The sequence below is a fragment of the Heliangelus exortis genome, chromosome 8 (assembly GCF_036169615.1).
Source record: "Heliangelus exortis chromosome 8, bHelExo1.hap1, whole genome shotgun sequence".
Classification (NCBI taxonomy): domain Eukaryota; kingdom Metazoa; phylum Chordata; class Aves; order Apodiformes; family Trochilidae; genus Heliangelus; species Heliangelus exortis.
In genome coordinates this window covers 355,037-371,038 of record NC_092429.1, presented here as the reverse complement: position 1 = coordinate 371,038, position 16,002 = coordinate 355,037, and the positions used below count along the sequence as shown (strand labels likewise).

General features: G+C 44.1%; 2 protein-coding genes across 3 annotated transcripts in view; both read left to right on the top strand.

Moving 5' to 3' along the window:
* The first annotated feature begins 3,517 nt into the window (after nucleotides 1–3,517).
* FPGT (fucose-1-phosphate guanylyltransferase) lies at nucleotides 3,518–7,097 on the top strand. Its single transcript, XM_071749833.1, has 4 exons — nucleotides 3,518–3,825; nucleotides 3,941–4,108; nucleotides 4,635–4,727; nucleotides 5,158–7,097. The coding sequence occupies exons 1-4, from the start codon at nucleotides 3,753–3,755 to the stop codon at nucleotides 6,600–6,602; spliced, it is 1,779 nt and encodes a 592-aa protein (XP_071605934.1). The 5' UTR covers nucleotides 3,518–3,752; the 3' UTR covers nucleotides 6,603–7,097.
* A 6,413-nt stretch (nucleotides 7,098–13,510) lies between these two features.
* Nucleotides 13,511–16,002, top strand: part of TNNI3K (TNNI3 interacting kinase) — a 45,658-nt gene continuing 43,166 nt past the window's right edge. For both annotated transcript variants that reach the window (XM_071749832.1, XM_071749831.1), the window contains exons 1-2: nucleotides 13,511–13,634; nucleotides 14,260–14,368. In XM_071749832.1, the coding sequence (XP_071605933.1) occupies nucleotides 13,595–13,634; nucleotides 14,260–14,368 (149 nt within the window). In that variant the 5' untranslated portion in view covers nucleotides 13,511–13,594. The remainder of the gene's footprint in view (nucleotides 13,635–14,259; nucleotides 14,369–16,002) is intronic.

Below are 16,002 nucleotides of genomic sequence, written 5' to 3'. Positions count from 1 at the left end.
TTTCAAGTGAAAAAACAATCCTGCAAACGCCCCACACTCTTTAGACACCAGCTTTGATCAACACTTTGTCGACATGCAAGTACCAGGTTTTTGGAAGCAGAAACAAGACACTGAGCATTCAGTTAACTTCTTCACCGTGAGCTCTCTTTTGATTTATCCCTCAGAGACCCAGGAAAAGAACATAAAGACTACGTGGAAGGTTATGTGTTCAGCTTTAAAAGGATAATTTCAGATAACCCCAGAAAAATACTCAGGTTCTTTTTTTTAGTACTACTGATGAAATACCCTAGAGCCAGGGGGAAGAACTCCTCCAGCAGCACTAATGGTTCAACACCACTGTGCTAACAGCCTCCTGCACAGGGCTGGCTGCATTCAAAGGGTCAGGGAAAGTTCTTTGCTGACTCCTGGGACGATTCCATGATGAGTTGTGGAATTGATCCACTGATCCATCTTCTCCAGTCAAGAGGACTGAGCTGCACCCACAGCAGGGTGAGGGACACAGAGGAGTAGGCAGGCAGCAAGGCAGCTCCCAGCATCACACAACACCTCTGTTTTCTGCTGGGTTTGAACCACAGTCTCCACAGAAAAACGCAAGCTGGGGACTCAGGCTTCAGTTAAATACCAGTGGAGGTAGTTTTGCTCTCACAAAACTCTCCTGGCACTCGTTATCAGGCACAAACTCTGAACACCTTGGCTTCCATCACTCACACAGAACGTGTTTCCTGGAGCAGTTCACTGGCTCTGCCACAGAGTCTAAGGAATCACCAACACTACACTATGTATTATTTGAAATTCTGGGGAAGAGAGCAATGAAGAATTGATGGAAATCTATTATTTCCTGGAATCAGCTATCAGGTTAAGCAATTAACCTGACAATATTTTGCAGGGGTGTTGGAACTAGGTGATCTTTAAGGCCCCATCCAACCCCAGCCATTCCAATTACAAAATAGTAATACTGAAAGTATTACTTTAAGTGAATAACAATCCAACTGAAGTTATTTTAAAATAAATTATCATCAACAGGAAGAGTTGGATGCAACAATTATTCTAGACTTGGGTTGTCTTAGAGAGTGCAAACAGAAACACTTGCATTAGGAAGTCTGACTAATGGTGAAAACATTCAAAACAAAAATTCTGTTGAACTGCAGCAATATTTCATTGCAAGCATTAGGGTCTCAATTATAGCTTCAAAGGCTTGCTGCAGTTAAAAAGAAATCAGTATCATTGTCAGTAAACCATTAATTACTGTGCATCACTAGTAGTTTCCTAAATTACTTGTAAATTAGCATGTATTTTTAACCTCACTGAAAACTGTGTCACCATTGAGCAAAATATATCAGTTACAAAAGATAACTCTCCCAAACTGCATTTATTACAACATCTTAGAACAGAGGAGTCAGGGATTGATCAAGAAGAGCACAACAAGGGGGAATCTACCATAACACAAAAATAAACATACCTTTTTTTCCAGCTCAGAAGGCCAGGAATTCCCTCTTTGCAAATAAACTACAAGGAATGGGGCATGGGAAAACTTGCTGGTTAATATGTGAGAGCTCCCAGCTTTGCAAAGAACCACTCATTCTTCTGACTTGAAACAGAAAATGTTTGCTTAATGTCCAGAGCATTTTGCAATGTAATTGGGGTGATGCCATTTTTAATTGGGTTCATGAAACACCATCAGCTGATGGGATTCATCACCAACACTATATTAAGAGGAGGGAAAAAAAGGGGAAATCAGTCTCAAACCAGCAGTGAATCTTCACCTGTTGTAACTAAAACTTCAGCCTTTAAAGCTGGACTGGGGAGCCAGCAACTTTTTCTGATTGAAGCTGATGGAGTTGTTGCCAACAATGCAAACTCAATGCAGAGGAAAAGAGCAAATGTATAGTTCTGACAAGAGAGGCTGCGTTCTCTACTAAAGCTGAGAACACAAGGAAGGATCAAACAGATCTTTGTGGTGTACATTACTCTGATTAAGGCTGTGTTCACATGCATCACACAAAAGTCTCAAACTGATAAAGCAGCAGAGAACATTCATCTTTTTTTCTTTAATCTTCTCTGTCAGCAGTTTACAATCATGAAAAACTATGGATTTTTTTCTAACTTTTTTAATTCCTACTTTTTTTTTTTTCAGTAGTTCCCATAGTGCTTTGGTAGCTACTTTTGATTGTAAGCTTTATGCATAATGATATCTTATCAAGACAAACCTTCCTTTCATTTTTATCTATTTGTATTTGTTATCTGTAGTCACAGCAGATTCTAAATTCAGGAAGACAAATGAAGTTCACAGATCAAAACCAACAATATCCAGGGTAAAGAAGTGCAGCAAGAAAAACTGCCAGTAGACACCAGGTAATTATACACAACAAAGGAGTCTATGTTAGTCCTTGTAGGAACTACTCCTTGTAGACTAGTTCACATGCAATTAGAATTCTAGTCCTAATTAATTACCAAACCAGCAATCTAATTCATCCCACTCCCTCCTGTGACTGCCACACAGATGTAGCCTACACCTTAAAACCTCACAACCAGGCTCAAATTCTGCATTCTGAGGCAGCCAAGGATTCCCAAATCTGAAATTGTACATATGTTTGGGGTTGGTTTTTTTCAGTCTGTATAACCCAAAAGATCAGGAAAGCCATTTCTCTCCCCAGAAATCCTTGCTTTGCATTCGATACCCCCAGGGCAACAACACAAGCTGGGGCACCAGCTGAGTGCCTGCTTCTCTTCTGAAAAAAGCACCAGCAGCAACATCTCCAGAGCCCAACAAACAGGAACGGGGGATGTCAGCTATGCACTAAGTAAAACTTTTTTGGGGAAAAAAAAAATCACGTAATAGAGAACAAAAGAGACAGGCAGAATAAAAACAGGGCTCACGTAACGATGAAACAGTAAAAATTAGGAAAAAACCATATTTTAGAAATTAGAGAAAAACCTGTGCCAGGTAGCAAACAGCATGGTCTTGAGAGAGCCCCGCAAGAGAGATGAAGGGATTGGAACGAGCGGTGCCCACAGCTTCCCTGGGTTACAGCCTTGAGCACTGGGGAGAAAACCACCGGCTAATTGAATGCACTTTATTAACACGTCATTAACATATTAATGAGCTGCTATCATACCAAAATACCCACCCCGGGCTAGATGCACTCTGCCAGCACAGAGCCCTCAACTCTTGTAGCAGGAGCAGGGACATTTTCGCGCATTGCCCCTTCGGATGAACCCGGGCGTGGGTGGGGGTGATGGAACGGTGCCAGAGGGGAGGTTGCCTCTCACGATTTGGGGTGTAAAAGTACCCCTGGCGTTTCGGGAAGCTGATCCAGCTTTGCGGCCCCATCACTGCGCGCAGTGGGTACCAAAGCGAAGATGTCGGCTCTGTGGATCGACTTTTGCACACCGGGTACCGAACGCGCTTTGGGACACGGCTGTGAGCACAAACACGAGGGGCAAAGCCCACGGGCAGGGCAGGGCAGGCGTTGGCCCATCCGGCCCTGGGTCAGGCAGCACCGGGCGGGATCCAAACCCAGCGCAGGTTCTGCAGCCGCCGCTCACAAGGGCGGAGCGGCCCCAGCCCCGGAGCCGCCGCCATCTCTCTCCCGAACCGGCACCGGCGGCCAACATCGACCCGGGCCCCGCCCGCCGGCCCCTCCCTGGGCCCCGGCACGGCTCTTCCGGGTCGCTGGCTCCGGTTCCGCCGCTCACGGCGGGGCCGGCGGGGCAGTCCCCGGGTCCGCCCGGGCCTTGGGGAGAGCGAGGCCATGGCGGGAGAGCGGAGCGCGGCGCGGCGGGAGGCCACGGCCCGGCGGCTGGAGCGGTTCGCGGCGCTCAGAGGTGGGGCGGCCCCGGGGCTGGGGGGAACCTGCCCGGCCCGTCTGCCCCCAGCCCGGGGCCTGCCGGGTCGGGTCCCGGTGTGTCGGTTCCTGAGGCGGTGCCGCTGTGTCCGCAGGGGAGGCCGCCCCGGCCGGGCAGTTCTGGGACGTGGTGGCGGTGACGGCCGCGGACGCCGAGCAGGGCCAGGCCTACAGGGAGCAGCTGGCTGAGAAGCTGGGCAGGGGGCAGCTGCCCCGCGGTGTCCGGTACCATGTCTGCGTGGATCCCCCCGGACCCAAAATCGGTGCGAGGCCGTGCCCGCCTCCTGTTCGCAAGGGCGGAGGTTGATCGGCACAGATTGGTTTCTGAAACCCGGCGGTTACGGTTCTAGGAGCGCGTAAAATGCCCCAAACCATCCCCTCGTGTCCCGTGTTGTGTCACAAGTCTGGAGGAGTCCCCGCGAGTCTCCGGCGCACTCTGTGTGTGTCTTTCCCTGCTGGAGCTGGTTCCAGGGTTGAGTTACAGCCCGGGAAATGCTGAAGTGCTCCCTGGGGCTGGGAGGGGAAACGCGGCGTTTGCCCACGGAATGGTTTGGGTTTGGGTTGGAGGGACCTTAACGCCCTCCCACTGCCACCCCCGCCGCGGGCAGGGACACCTCCCACAGCCCGGCCTGGGGTGCACAGGGCTTACAAAGTGACTGCATGGAAAGCAGCGTTTAAAACATGCTCCCTGATCGCCCTGCCACAGCTCCAGGTCCCAGTGTGCTTCACACGTCCTGGCAGGTATTCCTGGTGCTCTTTGCTGCAGGCGCTAAAATATTTTTCCTTTAGGAAACGGTGGATCAACACTTCACGCTCTCCAATGCTTGGAAGATCTGTATGGTGATAAGTGGAGTTCTTTTCTCGTGCTGCTAATTCATTCTGGTAAATTCTGGCTTACAGTTCACACTCTAAAGTTGGACCTTCTTTTCTTTAAATAATGTGGTGGCAGAGTTAAAGTTTTGAAATACAGTTCCCTCTGAGCTGGTACTAATTGGTATTGGTACTAATGACATATTACTGTCACTTAAGCATTTCCTCTTGGAAAATGCTCATTTAAGTTGTTCGATCAGTGAGTAGAGAAAGAATTGTAAATCAGAGGATCTAAGTTAAGCTCCTGCTTTGAAATGTTTGAGGAAGAATGATTGATTTTTTTTTACATCTGTCATTTTTAAAGCAATATTAGTCTGACCTAGCTGGATGTGAAGGAGTCGATATCTTTGTGTATATATAGAAGAGCTGCATTGGTTCAGTTTTTGCTTACTGAAACGCAGTGCCTCTGTAATTAAAAATGTCTTTTTTTTTTTTTTTCAAGGTGGTTACAGCCAGCGTTTACCAAACGCAAGTGCCCTGGGGAAGATTTTCACGGCTTTGCCTTTTGGTGACCCCATTTACCAGATGCTGGAGCTGAAGCTGGCCATGTACATCGATTTCCCCGGGCAGATGAAGCCAGGGGTTCTCGTTACGTGTTCAGATGACATCGAGCTTTACAGCACTGCAGAAACCATCACCTTTGACAAGCCCGGCTTCACCGCCCTGGCTCACCCCTCCGACCTGGCGGTGGGGACCACTCACGGGGTGTTTGTGTTAGATCCCTCCAGTTTTTCAGGGACAGGAGGGCTGGAGTACACCTCTTGCCACCGTTTCCTGCACAAGCCTGGTGTCGAGGCGATGCGCCAGCAGGGTGCAGTGTGCCCGAGAGGGAGCTGTTCCCAGCTGAGTCCCTCTGGGCACCGCAGAGACCCAGAGGGGTGCTCAGAGTGTGTCTACACAGACAGTATTTTTTACATGGATCATAGCACTGCAAAACAACTGCTGACGTTTTACAAGGAGGTGGGCACTCTTTGTTGTGAAATAGATGCATACGGTGACTTCCTGCAGGCCCTGGGACCTGGAGCCACTCAGGATTACACAGAGAACACAAGTGATGCCTCAGAGGAGGAGGCACAGCTGGTGGAGGTGCGGCAGAAGCTGTACTCCCTCCTGAAAGGAACTGCACTCAACGTTATAGTCCTGCACAACTCCAAGTTCTATCACATTGGGACTACCCAGGAGTATTTGTTCCATTTTACCTCTGACAGCAAACTGAAATTTGAGCTCAACTTTCTGCCCGTGGCCTTTAGTGTCTCTTCCTGCCATGGGGAGACCTTGGGACAGTCAGCGAGTGTCATGCAAAGCATTCTTGAGCCTGGGTGTTCTGTGGGACCTGGGTCTGTTATTGAATACTCCAGAATTGGACCTGAAGTCTCCGTAGGGAAGAACAGCATCATCAGTGGATCCTACATAAATTGGAAAGTAGACATCCCTTCAAACTGCTTTCTGAGTTCATTAAGCATAAAAATGAACAATCAGTTAAAGTATATAAGCATGGTGTTTAGTGTAGAAGATGACTTGAAAAAGAGTGTGAAATTCTTGTCAGATATACACTCACTCCATTTTTTTGGAGTCAGTTTACTAGAATGCTTGGACCTCTGGGGTGTGAAGGTTTCAGAGCAGCTCTTCTCCAGCAGGAATACTCGTCTGGGTCTGTGGACTGCTAGAATTTTTCCTGTTTGTTCTTCTTTAAGTGAATCAGTTAGAATGGCATTAAAAATGTTAAATTCTGTGCAGCACACGTCAGCTTTTAAATTGAATGACTTTCAGCTCTTGTCTGTGGAAGAAATGCTCACCTTCAAAGATGTAGGAGACATGTTGAAGTTTAGGAAGCAAATCTATGATGACATCTGTCTACAAAGAGGAAAAGAGAAGTCTGGTTTGTAGAAGGAATGGTACTTGGATAAATTCCCTGTTTTCATTTGTGGATGGTTGATTACTTCCCAGATTGTAAAAATCATAAGGAAAAAGTACACAGATCTTTTCTCTGATGTAATTGAAGTAGAAATAATGAAATTGCATTAACAACATTGCTACAGCATAACAGTAATGTAGCAAATGCAGATTCTTTTGATGAAAGAAGTAATGAAATATTTAAGATTTTTGAAAACACTAAAACACTAATTGCTGGCTTTCCTTGGGGTGCACATTATTATGTTTTGCATTCTTTCTCAGTAAGACAGGACAAGTAATACAGGACAAGTTCAATCGAAATGTGGCTGAAAACTGCTTTAAAAGTTTCTCAAAGTAGAACACCAGCTACAGCAATATGGAATGATATATTGATAACTTGTATTCCTCTCTTTTCGTGCTGTCTTTGCAGCATGAATTGGTCTCAAATAGGTAGAGATGAATTTATTAAAAGTACTTTTTAAATCAAAACGTCTTTAGTGTTATTAATTTCCTTTCTCAATTTTGTTTCCATCTTTTAAGTTTTTTTTATTCTTTCTTTTCATCAGAGTTGCATGGGAGATGATTCGTTGCATTATGACTAATAATTTGGGGGTCAAAAGGTAGCATCAAGACACTGATTTAATTTTTCTACTGTTTATTGTTTGGTAGCTGATGGTTTAATTGGGCAGCTACCAACTTCTTGTTATCCACAGACTTACTGATATGAGCCACAAGAAAACTTTTATTTCCTATTTCTCTAAATGAACTGAGTCCTTGGAGGGATGCTTAACCCTCACAGCAGGGAGGTTGGTACCACAGTGTTGTGTGTGGTACCACGATGCACACCTGCAGGGAAGCACACCACACCTCTTCCCTCTTCCCCTACTCCACCCTTTTCTACCAAAAATACCCTTTTGTTTCTAGCTTGGGTGCCAAAGATCCACTCCAAAAAGGTAAGTTGCCTTTTATGCTTTTCTGTTCTGGCATGATGAAAAAGGGGAGTGCCTTATTATGTATGTACTTGTTTAAATGTAAATGTTAAAATGTTAAATTTGCTTGGTCACCTCTTCCCTCTCCCCCTTTTTTGGAAGCCTAGGGAGGTTTCCTGTCCCTGTCCCTGCCAGGTCAGACCAGTGCTCTTCTGCCGTGGGCTGTGGCACCACCAAAGTGCTGTGCAGGGAGAGCTGCAAACCTGTCCCACTCCTGTCACCCACTGTGCTGACAACAGCTCGTCCCCTGAACACTCAGTGTGTGCTTCAGTGCTGCAAGGTGGAAAAAACTTTGTTCACACTAAGTTTAGATTCAGATACCTCAAATAATTTCCTTTTAATTTTCCTTCTATCATGACTGCACCTTTAGTTTTTCCATTTCATCCTATTTTTATGAATGCACTTTGTATTATATCAGTGTAATTTGTCTGCAAACACAGGATGTCTTTTTCTCTGGCATTTACCTGTGGGTTTTCATGTTTTATTTAGTGTATCATTATAGCAGTGTTTATCTCCTGACTGACTGATTTCCCTAATGGCATCTTTCCTACGCCGCCTACCAGATCACAGTGTAGTAGCTCATGAATATTACCCAGCCTGGTTTAACCTTCAACAAGTTTCTTCTCATTGATAAAGAAATTCAAGAGACATAGTACTTTCCCTGAGGATTTCTTCTGAGGAAGAAGAAATACAAAGGAGATAGACATGGAGGCTGGGAATGGCTGAGGTTGACTTCAAAGGAATAAGGAGAATTTCTGAGGAAGCAGAGGTTTCTGAAGTCATTAGTTTGATGATGGAAACAGCAGTAGATTTGAGAACCTTAGAGTCAAAGACATGCATAAAGTTGCAAAGTGAAAAGTCAGAGAACATGGAGCATGAAATGGTGGTGTGTATATCCCCCAGTCTGCACAATCTGCTCATCTACTGCTAAGGGTATACAAAAGTTTTGGGAAAAAAATAATGTTTGGCATAGACTTGGCATCTTCCCTTGGCAATCAAACTTTAGTTCTGAGAAGACTTCCCTGGTGATTACTTCACTGCTAGAAGAGCTTTCTGGATGTTTAGTAACAGGGAAGTTGCATTCTTTTAACAGGATCATTCACTTTATCTGTTACAATTCCATTTATTCTAAATTCCTTAAGTGCTGTGTATTGATTTCATTACCAAGAGCAGTCTGGATATAAGTAGAAAATGGATTGGCTTCTGAGATGTAAGCAGTGGGGAAGAAAGGATGAGGAAAAGCATAGTGTAATGGAGTAAGTGTAGATTTGATTTACGCAGAAAGCAACACCAGGCTGTTGTAAGTCACACTTCCACACTAAACATCTTTGTCTCAAATTTTAGAAAGCAGATTTTGGTCAATATTAGACATAGGTAATGTCAGAAAGCTTAATGAATTTATGCTGCAGGCACTGAAATATCTGGATTTGTAGTATTTTTCATTTTTAAACTATGAGTTTAATGTAGTATGTTACGAAAACTTATGAAATATATATTTTATTTAATGGAGAGCTCTATTCATTATTTTCCCATATGGTTTTATGGCACATAGAGTTATATGTGTGCATGTTCACTCATTGTGTAAATTCATTTTGGGGCTTCACACTAAGAAACAAACACTTTTATATGCTTATGTGTTTCCACTATTTTCCATTGAGCCACAGGAAGTGCATGGTTGCCCATTAAATTTCTAATGCATCCCTAATCCTTTGTGGTCCTTCTTACTATCAATAAAATTATGATTGTGAAGTATGGGATTAGAAAGTTTAGGGAAATAGTCAGAGAAAATGGACCGTGCTGTAGACAATGTTAGTGCATGGAAATTGATAATGGTGTTGGCAAGCCAGGCATCCATCTGCCAAGGGCTGCTGGAGTTTCAAAATTAAAATACATATCTGTAGAAATTTGATGAATTTTGGTGAAAGGATATGGTAGGCATGTGGCACATTTTGCTGAAGGCTTTTTTGTGCGTTTTAAATGCTGAAAAGTGGCTTTTCCCTGTCAAGCTGAAAGTAGCTCGTTCTGTTGATTTTCCTCTGTCAGCTCCAGCATAAAAGCCTGAATTCATTCCCTGTATAACTGAAGTCGACAGGAGTTTTGCTTTTGATCTGAGCAGCTTTTGCCCCTGGCGCGTGTGCTGATGGGGTGAAGGTTTCTGGAGTGCAGCAGGGACAGGAGCCTGGGGCAGTGCAGAGGAGCAAGAGCTGCAGAGCTCTGGCTGAGCATCCTGACAGCACCCCAGCCCTGGGGACCCTCCTGCCCCTGGTTCTGGGGGTCCCTGGGCAGACACAGCCCTGCAGCTGAGGTGCCCAGGCTGTACCTCAGCTTTCTGATTTACAGTCTGCCACGCAGGTAAAGGATGGCAATTTTCTCAGGGCAAACTTGTCCTAGGGAAAGCGAGAGGCTGGTGGAAGGCCGGCAGTAAAACTCAGCAGCAGTTATGGGGTTGCTGGTTTCCAGGATCAGGTGCTGACAGGGCTGGTGTGGCATGCTGGCCTGTGCTTTCCCAGCAGAGGATGCAGTGCTGGAGAAGGTGGGACCTTCTAAGGACAGGAGGCTGAAATTTGGAGTTTGGCTTTGATTGAGGCTTCTTGAGTTTGCTCGAGGGATGCAGTGTCCATCAGGCCTCTAGGTCATGGTCTGGTTCCATCTATCCTGCAATGCAGCTCAGGCTGGTGCACCCTCAAATAAAGCCAAGATGAGTGTTTAATTATTTTATTCATGTCAGCTTTCTTTATTTAATTAGTTTTGCTGTGCAGTGCAATAATAGGGCTCATAATGAACATGATCTTAATGATTTCCCTGAATGCTTTTAGAGCATGCTATAATGAACAGAGATTTAGCCATACTGTATATGTTACACTATGAAACTTGAGAGAGGAGGATTACTTCAGCAACCTAGGCAGGAAATTGAACACTGAGAAATTGGGCACTTAAAAAAGAACACAAGGGAAGGCAGCTGAAACAAAAATGAGCAGCTGAAAGATCTGTGCCAGAAGGATTTGGGGAACTGGAGAAACAAAGTAAGCTCCAACAATCATTTGGATCTGCACAGAAATATGCTTGAATTGGGCAGGGAGTTTGCATGTTCTGGAGCTCAGCAGTTCCAGCCTCTTCTCATTCCTAAATCTCTGATGCAACAGCTTCATTTTCTCCTCCCCACATCTCTGGAAGTCTAATTCCTGTGCAAATGCCACTGGAGTGCTGGGAGAGCACAACCAGCAGTACTGCTCTGCTGTACACTGCTTTTAATCCACAGCCACAGAGGAGCCATTGTAAACACCTGGTTCATCACAGGGGCTGCACAGCTCCGGGTACTTTGTTTTCATGAAGATGCATTTTGTTTTAATATCACTTTCATTTTCTGAGGTGTATCTGAATGTCACCAGAGTGACACTGAAATGTGTAGGAGCAACTTGCAGCCTCTTGAAGTAAGTGATAGATACAGACATGTTCTGATGGCTTAGAAAATAAAGATCATTTCAAATTATTTAGTCCTGTGAAGGCTCCTGGTGAAGGACATATAAAACAAGAAACAGGAAAATAATTTTTCAGCTTTCTCTTGTAAGACTGAACGACAACTGAATGTTCCAAACATAAAACTGCATTAAAACTTCTAAATAATTAATCAAAGAAATTTTTACAGCTCAGTATTCTGTAAATATTACATCTGAAGACTTATTGAAAAACACCACTCTTGACATTTTAGTGCTATTTGTATGGATGTTAATTAGAGCTGGTCTGGCACAGTAGTCAGTGCAGCTATCCCTTTCTCCTCTGTTTGCTAACTGTCTGCCAATAGGCTTGCAATTATTATTAATTTTTGTCTTTTTCCCTGCCTAGTTTCAATTATTCTGCAACTGCTTCTCACATGTGTCATCACCCCTCACCTCACTTCTGCTGGAGCCTCCTGATGCTTCAAGCAATTTCCCACCAAACTCATCACTGCCCTTGGAGCTGCTGGATCCCACCCCCAGCTACAGGCACCCTACAGGATCCACACCTTTCCTCCACCCTGCCCACCTCAGGCCCTGCTTCCAGAGCATCTTCCACAGGTGGTATGAGGCAGAAGGCTGATCCATCTCATTTGCCAACCAAAGGTGATGCTCCTGGTATGATTCACACTCTCCTCTGTGCAGGTACCAGAAGAGGTTCAGAAAGCTCCAGTGCTATGAAAAGACAAGGTGATTCCACTGGTGAGCTCCTGATGCAGAAAGGTTGACCCCACTGCTCTCCAGTGGGTGGGAGGGATGGCCAAAACCCTTGTCTTGGGCATTTTAGATATTCAAAGGAAACAAAGGGCACCCAGCAAAGAGAAGCAAAGGAGGTACCTGTCTCAGCACTGCTTTGCCAGCCCTCTCAGTTGCTTGGCAACAGGATGGGGAGGATAAGTTACCAGGCTGGTGCTTTTTTTTCTTTTTGCAAATATTTGGATGAATGTCACAGGGTGTATTGTTAAAGCAGTCCAAAGTCTTCTGAAATACACCCTTGGTTTTGTGTGTCAGCCAGAGCAAATGAATGGGGGAGCTGGTGCAGTGTCAGGAGCCATCCCAGGGGAGCAAGGCTGCTGGGAGTGGGATGCAACAGGTTGGAGATTTTATATGTGTGTTATATATCTTCTTGCCTGAAATCCCTAGCTGTGAAAACTAAAAACTTACACACAGAACACTCACTAAGGTCAATCGACACACTTTACATATATAAATTGATATGTAAATACATATCTAAATACATAAAAGTATGCATATTTTTATCCATATATGTATACCAAATAAAAAAGTAAATATATAAAAAAGGTAAATGAAACAATGCAAACAACAAAAGCAGGAAAAGAGGCACACAGAAACCAGTATGAATCCTATAACTGACTGGGACAACATCTGTAAAGTTGTTCCATTTGACAGAAAACACAGGGAAATGGGTATGAAAAGGGCAGGCAGTAGGTGAGCAGATCTGTGCTAACCATCTTGCTGAGGAGCTTCAGCCTGTGCAGGTGCAAACCAGAATTATTTTGCTGTTGGCAAAACTTCCCTCAGCACAGAGTCTCTCAGGATGTGTCCGTGCACCACAGTCCGTGTTAATTTTGGTTTGTGTGTGGGTGCACACTGAGCCCAGCTTGCTCAGTTCACCCTTCCAGCTGGCCAGGCTATGGGGGTTTTACTGCATCCCTGTGGCACCAGGTCCAAGATAAATACCAACCAAGAGGAGAGAGGAGGCTAAGGACAGCATTCAGTTACAGATCTGTGTAGATCTTGCTCCTGGGTTGTCTTGAATGTGGTCTGCTTGGGATGTGAACAGAGCAGCCTGACTGTGTCCTCCTCCATTTCTGGAGAGCAGCATCAGAAGGACCCCGGGGTGTCCATCCCAGCCTCCCCCAGGTGATGTCCCCCAGAAGGACACCGTGTCCCTGTGTGGAACCCCTGACTGCCCATTTCCCAGTCCAGCTCGGGGGCACTGCCTTGGCACAGGACCCTGCAGACACCACAGGGCTGCAGGGACTCAGTGTTTGCTGGTGAGACACAATCTGCACCTCCTAAACCCCCCTCAGTTAGGACACATTTTATTGTTGTCATGAGTGGAGATCATGTCTGTCCTCTCCAAACTGGGGAGCCCCAGCACTCCTTGCAGACCCACACAGTATGTTTGGCATTCAGCTTCTGAAATTATTTTTTTTTTTCTACAAAATTGGTTAGAAAGCTGCTAAATTTTACCTGCTTCCCACCAGTCTGAGGTGGCCAACAGATGAAAGCCAAGGTTTCTGTTGGAGTTGTCAATAGACTTCCAAGCATAGGGCCTAGGTACCTTTGTTATATTTTTTACAGTCACCAGCACAGACGTGTGCTCCGTGTCATTGTTGCATGACATTCCATTTGGCACAGGGTTTATTTTTAGCCAGAGACTATCAAAAGTATTTTTCAGCAGGACTGTCACTGCTCTTGAACAAGGAATCATATTGCTGCAAGAACTTTGCTGAAACAAAGAAGATAGATTGGACGAATGGGAAATTATAAATCTAGACCAACCCAAACTTGCACTGGTAATTAATGTTGCTTTTTTAAATGCAATATACCATCCATCCATCTATGAGCAGCAAATGGTATTTCAGGAAATAACTAATTGCTAATTCACTCTAGAGTTCAAGAATAAGGTATTGTATTGTTCTGAGCTTACAAGAAGAGTGGCTTGACCCAAATTGCAGTCTGTAAAATGGGATAAAAGGCTAGTAAACTGAATGTCTTTGTGCAGTTGTATAAGATCATATTAATTTAGATTATTGTTAATTTAACTTGTACTTCATTAGAAAAACCTTTAAACTTCCAACCTTTCTATGCTGTGTCTATGCTAAGATTTAGGAAACAAGAGCTAACAAATGCAACCAAAAGTTTAATTTTGGTCTTGTTCAAATTAAAAATATTTCTGGTAAGGATTAACATGTATTAGGTGTCTCTGAAATCAGTGTGTACGTGCTTGGATTGGCTGCAGCAAGCACAGTGAGAGATCTGTAATGTGTTAGACTTTCATACTCTAACAGAAGAATATACAAAACAGTGTACAAATGCATGCTTAAAAATGAAGTGCTTTGGTTCCTAGCACATTTTGCTTTGAGTTCCTGGATTTTGTATGTTTTGAAGGGTTTTATGAATTGGTGTTTTTGTTGTTAGATGAATGGAAGAAGAAAGTTAGTGAGTCGTATGCTATCATCATCGAACGATTAGAAGATGACCTGCAAATCAAAGAAAAGGAGCTGCTGGAACTGAAGCATGTTTTCAGGTAAAATACTCTGGAAACCTGTCTAGTCATTTCTTTCAAATGAGTATTTGCTATTGAACAGTATTTCCAGCTTCAGGTGTTCTCTTATGGAAGGAGCTTGTCACATATGGAACGTGTGTTCTGTAATGTCTATTTCTGGGGATATGTCATTTCAGTTCAAGGCCAGAGTCCCACAGCACAGTACCCAAATTAGTGGCTGTTAGTGCCAATATTTTACAACAAACACCTACATACTTTTCTGAAGCAATTGGCTGTAATGGGGTGTCTAATTTTATTGTGTACTTCCCAGTTTTGCTAGTGTGTTTCTTCAGACAGGAGTATCGCTGAAGTAACAAATTTTTAGCACAAAAGCTGATTTTCCTCTGAAGGGGGATTTTAGATTGTTTATTATAATCTTTTTCTCAGGACAACACGTTGCTATCAACCAAGTAACTTGGTTGCCTGCTTGTTTTCTGAAAAGCTCCAATACAGAAAACAGCCAGGCCATTGAATAAGTTGTGAAAATGATCAGGTGAATAATTTCAGACATCAAAAGCCCTTGGAAAAACAGGGGATTCTGATCAGAAATAAATCACCGGCTAATAGCAGCCAAACTGGTCATATAAATTATTCATTATGCTCACTTTCAGCTACCATAATCACTGCTTGAGCCTGAGACATGAAAGCCATCACTGGTTTGTCACTGCAATGTGCTGCTCCCTTTATCTGTGGTCCAGCAAAGTACCTTGGTACTCGGCTTGTCCAGGCCCCTTTAGTAGTAAAAAATAATTACCTTAACAAATTGGAGCCAGAGTACTCTTTATCTTAGGTAGCCAAGACAACTGGGCAGACAGGGAAATTGCTGAATTCCTGCATTAGGTGTAAGACTAAAGGAAAAACTAACTTCAGGGTGAGCAGACCCTTGGCAGTTCAGGTTGTGTCCATCTCACTGCCCCAGGCAGGGCTCACAGCAGCCAAACTCCTCTTGGATAGAGAGCACTGCTCTTTCCCACAAGGAGCAGGAATTAATGATGGTGGCCACACTCCATTGCAAAGACTTTTGGTTTTTTTTTCTGTGAGGCTTGAGAAATCATGAGCCAGTGATTTCTGTTCCAAAAGCTTTACCCATGGGTGAAGAAATCACTCAGATTCTGTGAGTATTTAAAACCCTGGGTAAAAAAAAAAATCAATCTTGACTCTATGAAAACCATTTCTACAGTAGCAGTGGCTATTTTTGGAAGACTTCTCATTCCTGAATCACCAGAGGAATTAATTTTTTTTTTCTCCCACTATTATGACAAAACCATTTCTTAAAAAAGATTGGGACTGAAAATCCAGATTGATTGGAAGCTAAGGGAAATAAGAGTAGTTTATCTGATGACAATGAAACAAGGAGTTGCTAAAGTCCCTGCTCTGAGAGATTTGGAACATAAACAGGACAAAAATGACAAAGCCTAGCAGAGGAAAGAAGGGTCAGCATCCTCATTTTACACTTAGGGACCACATGCCCAGGTCTCTGGGGAAATGTCCACGGCCACAGAAAGCCAAAGTAAAGCAAACCAAAGCAAACAAAGCTGCAATAGATAAAAAGTAAATTTATAAGTAGCATGGCACCTGTCACTTCCCAGATAAAAGTTGCCCCTGTTCTATTCTCA

Excerpts from the sequence above, each read along its gene's own strand:
- FPGT (XM_071749833.1), top strand. The coding sequence starts at position 3,753 with ATGGCGGGAGAGCGGAGCGCGGCGCGGCGGGAGGCCACGGCCCGGCGG. Across the intron at positions 4,109-4,634 it reads TCCCCCCGGACCCAAAATCG|GAAACGGTGGATCAACACTT; the intron begins GTGCGAGGCCGT and ends TTTTTCCTTTAG. Across the intron at positions 4,728-5,157 it reads CGTGCTGCTAATTCATTCTG|GTGGTTACAGCCAGCGTTTA; the intron begins GTAAATTCTGGC and ends TTTTTTTTCAAG.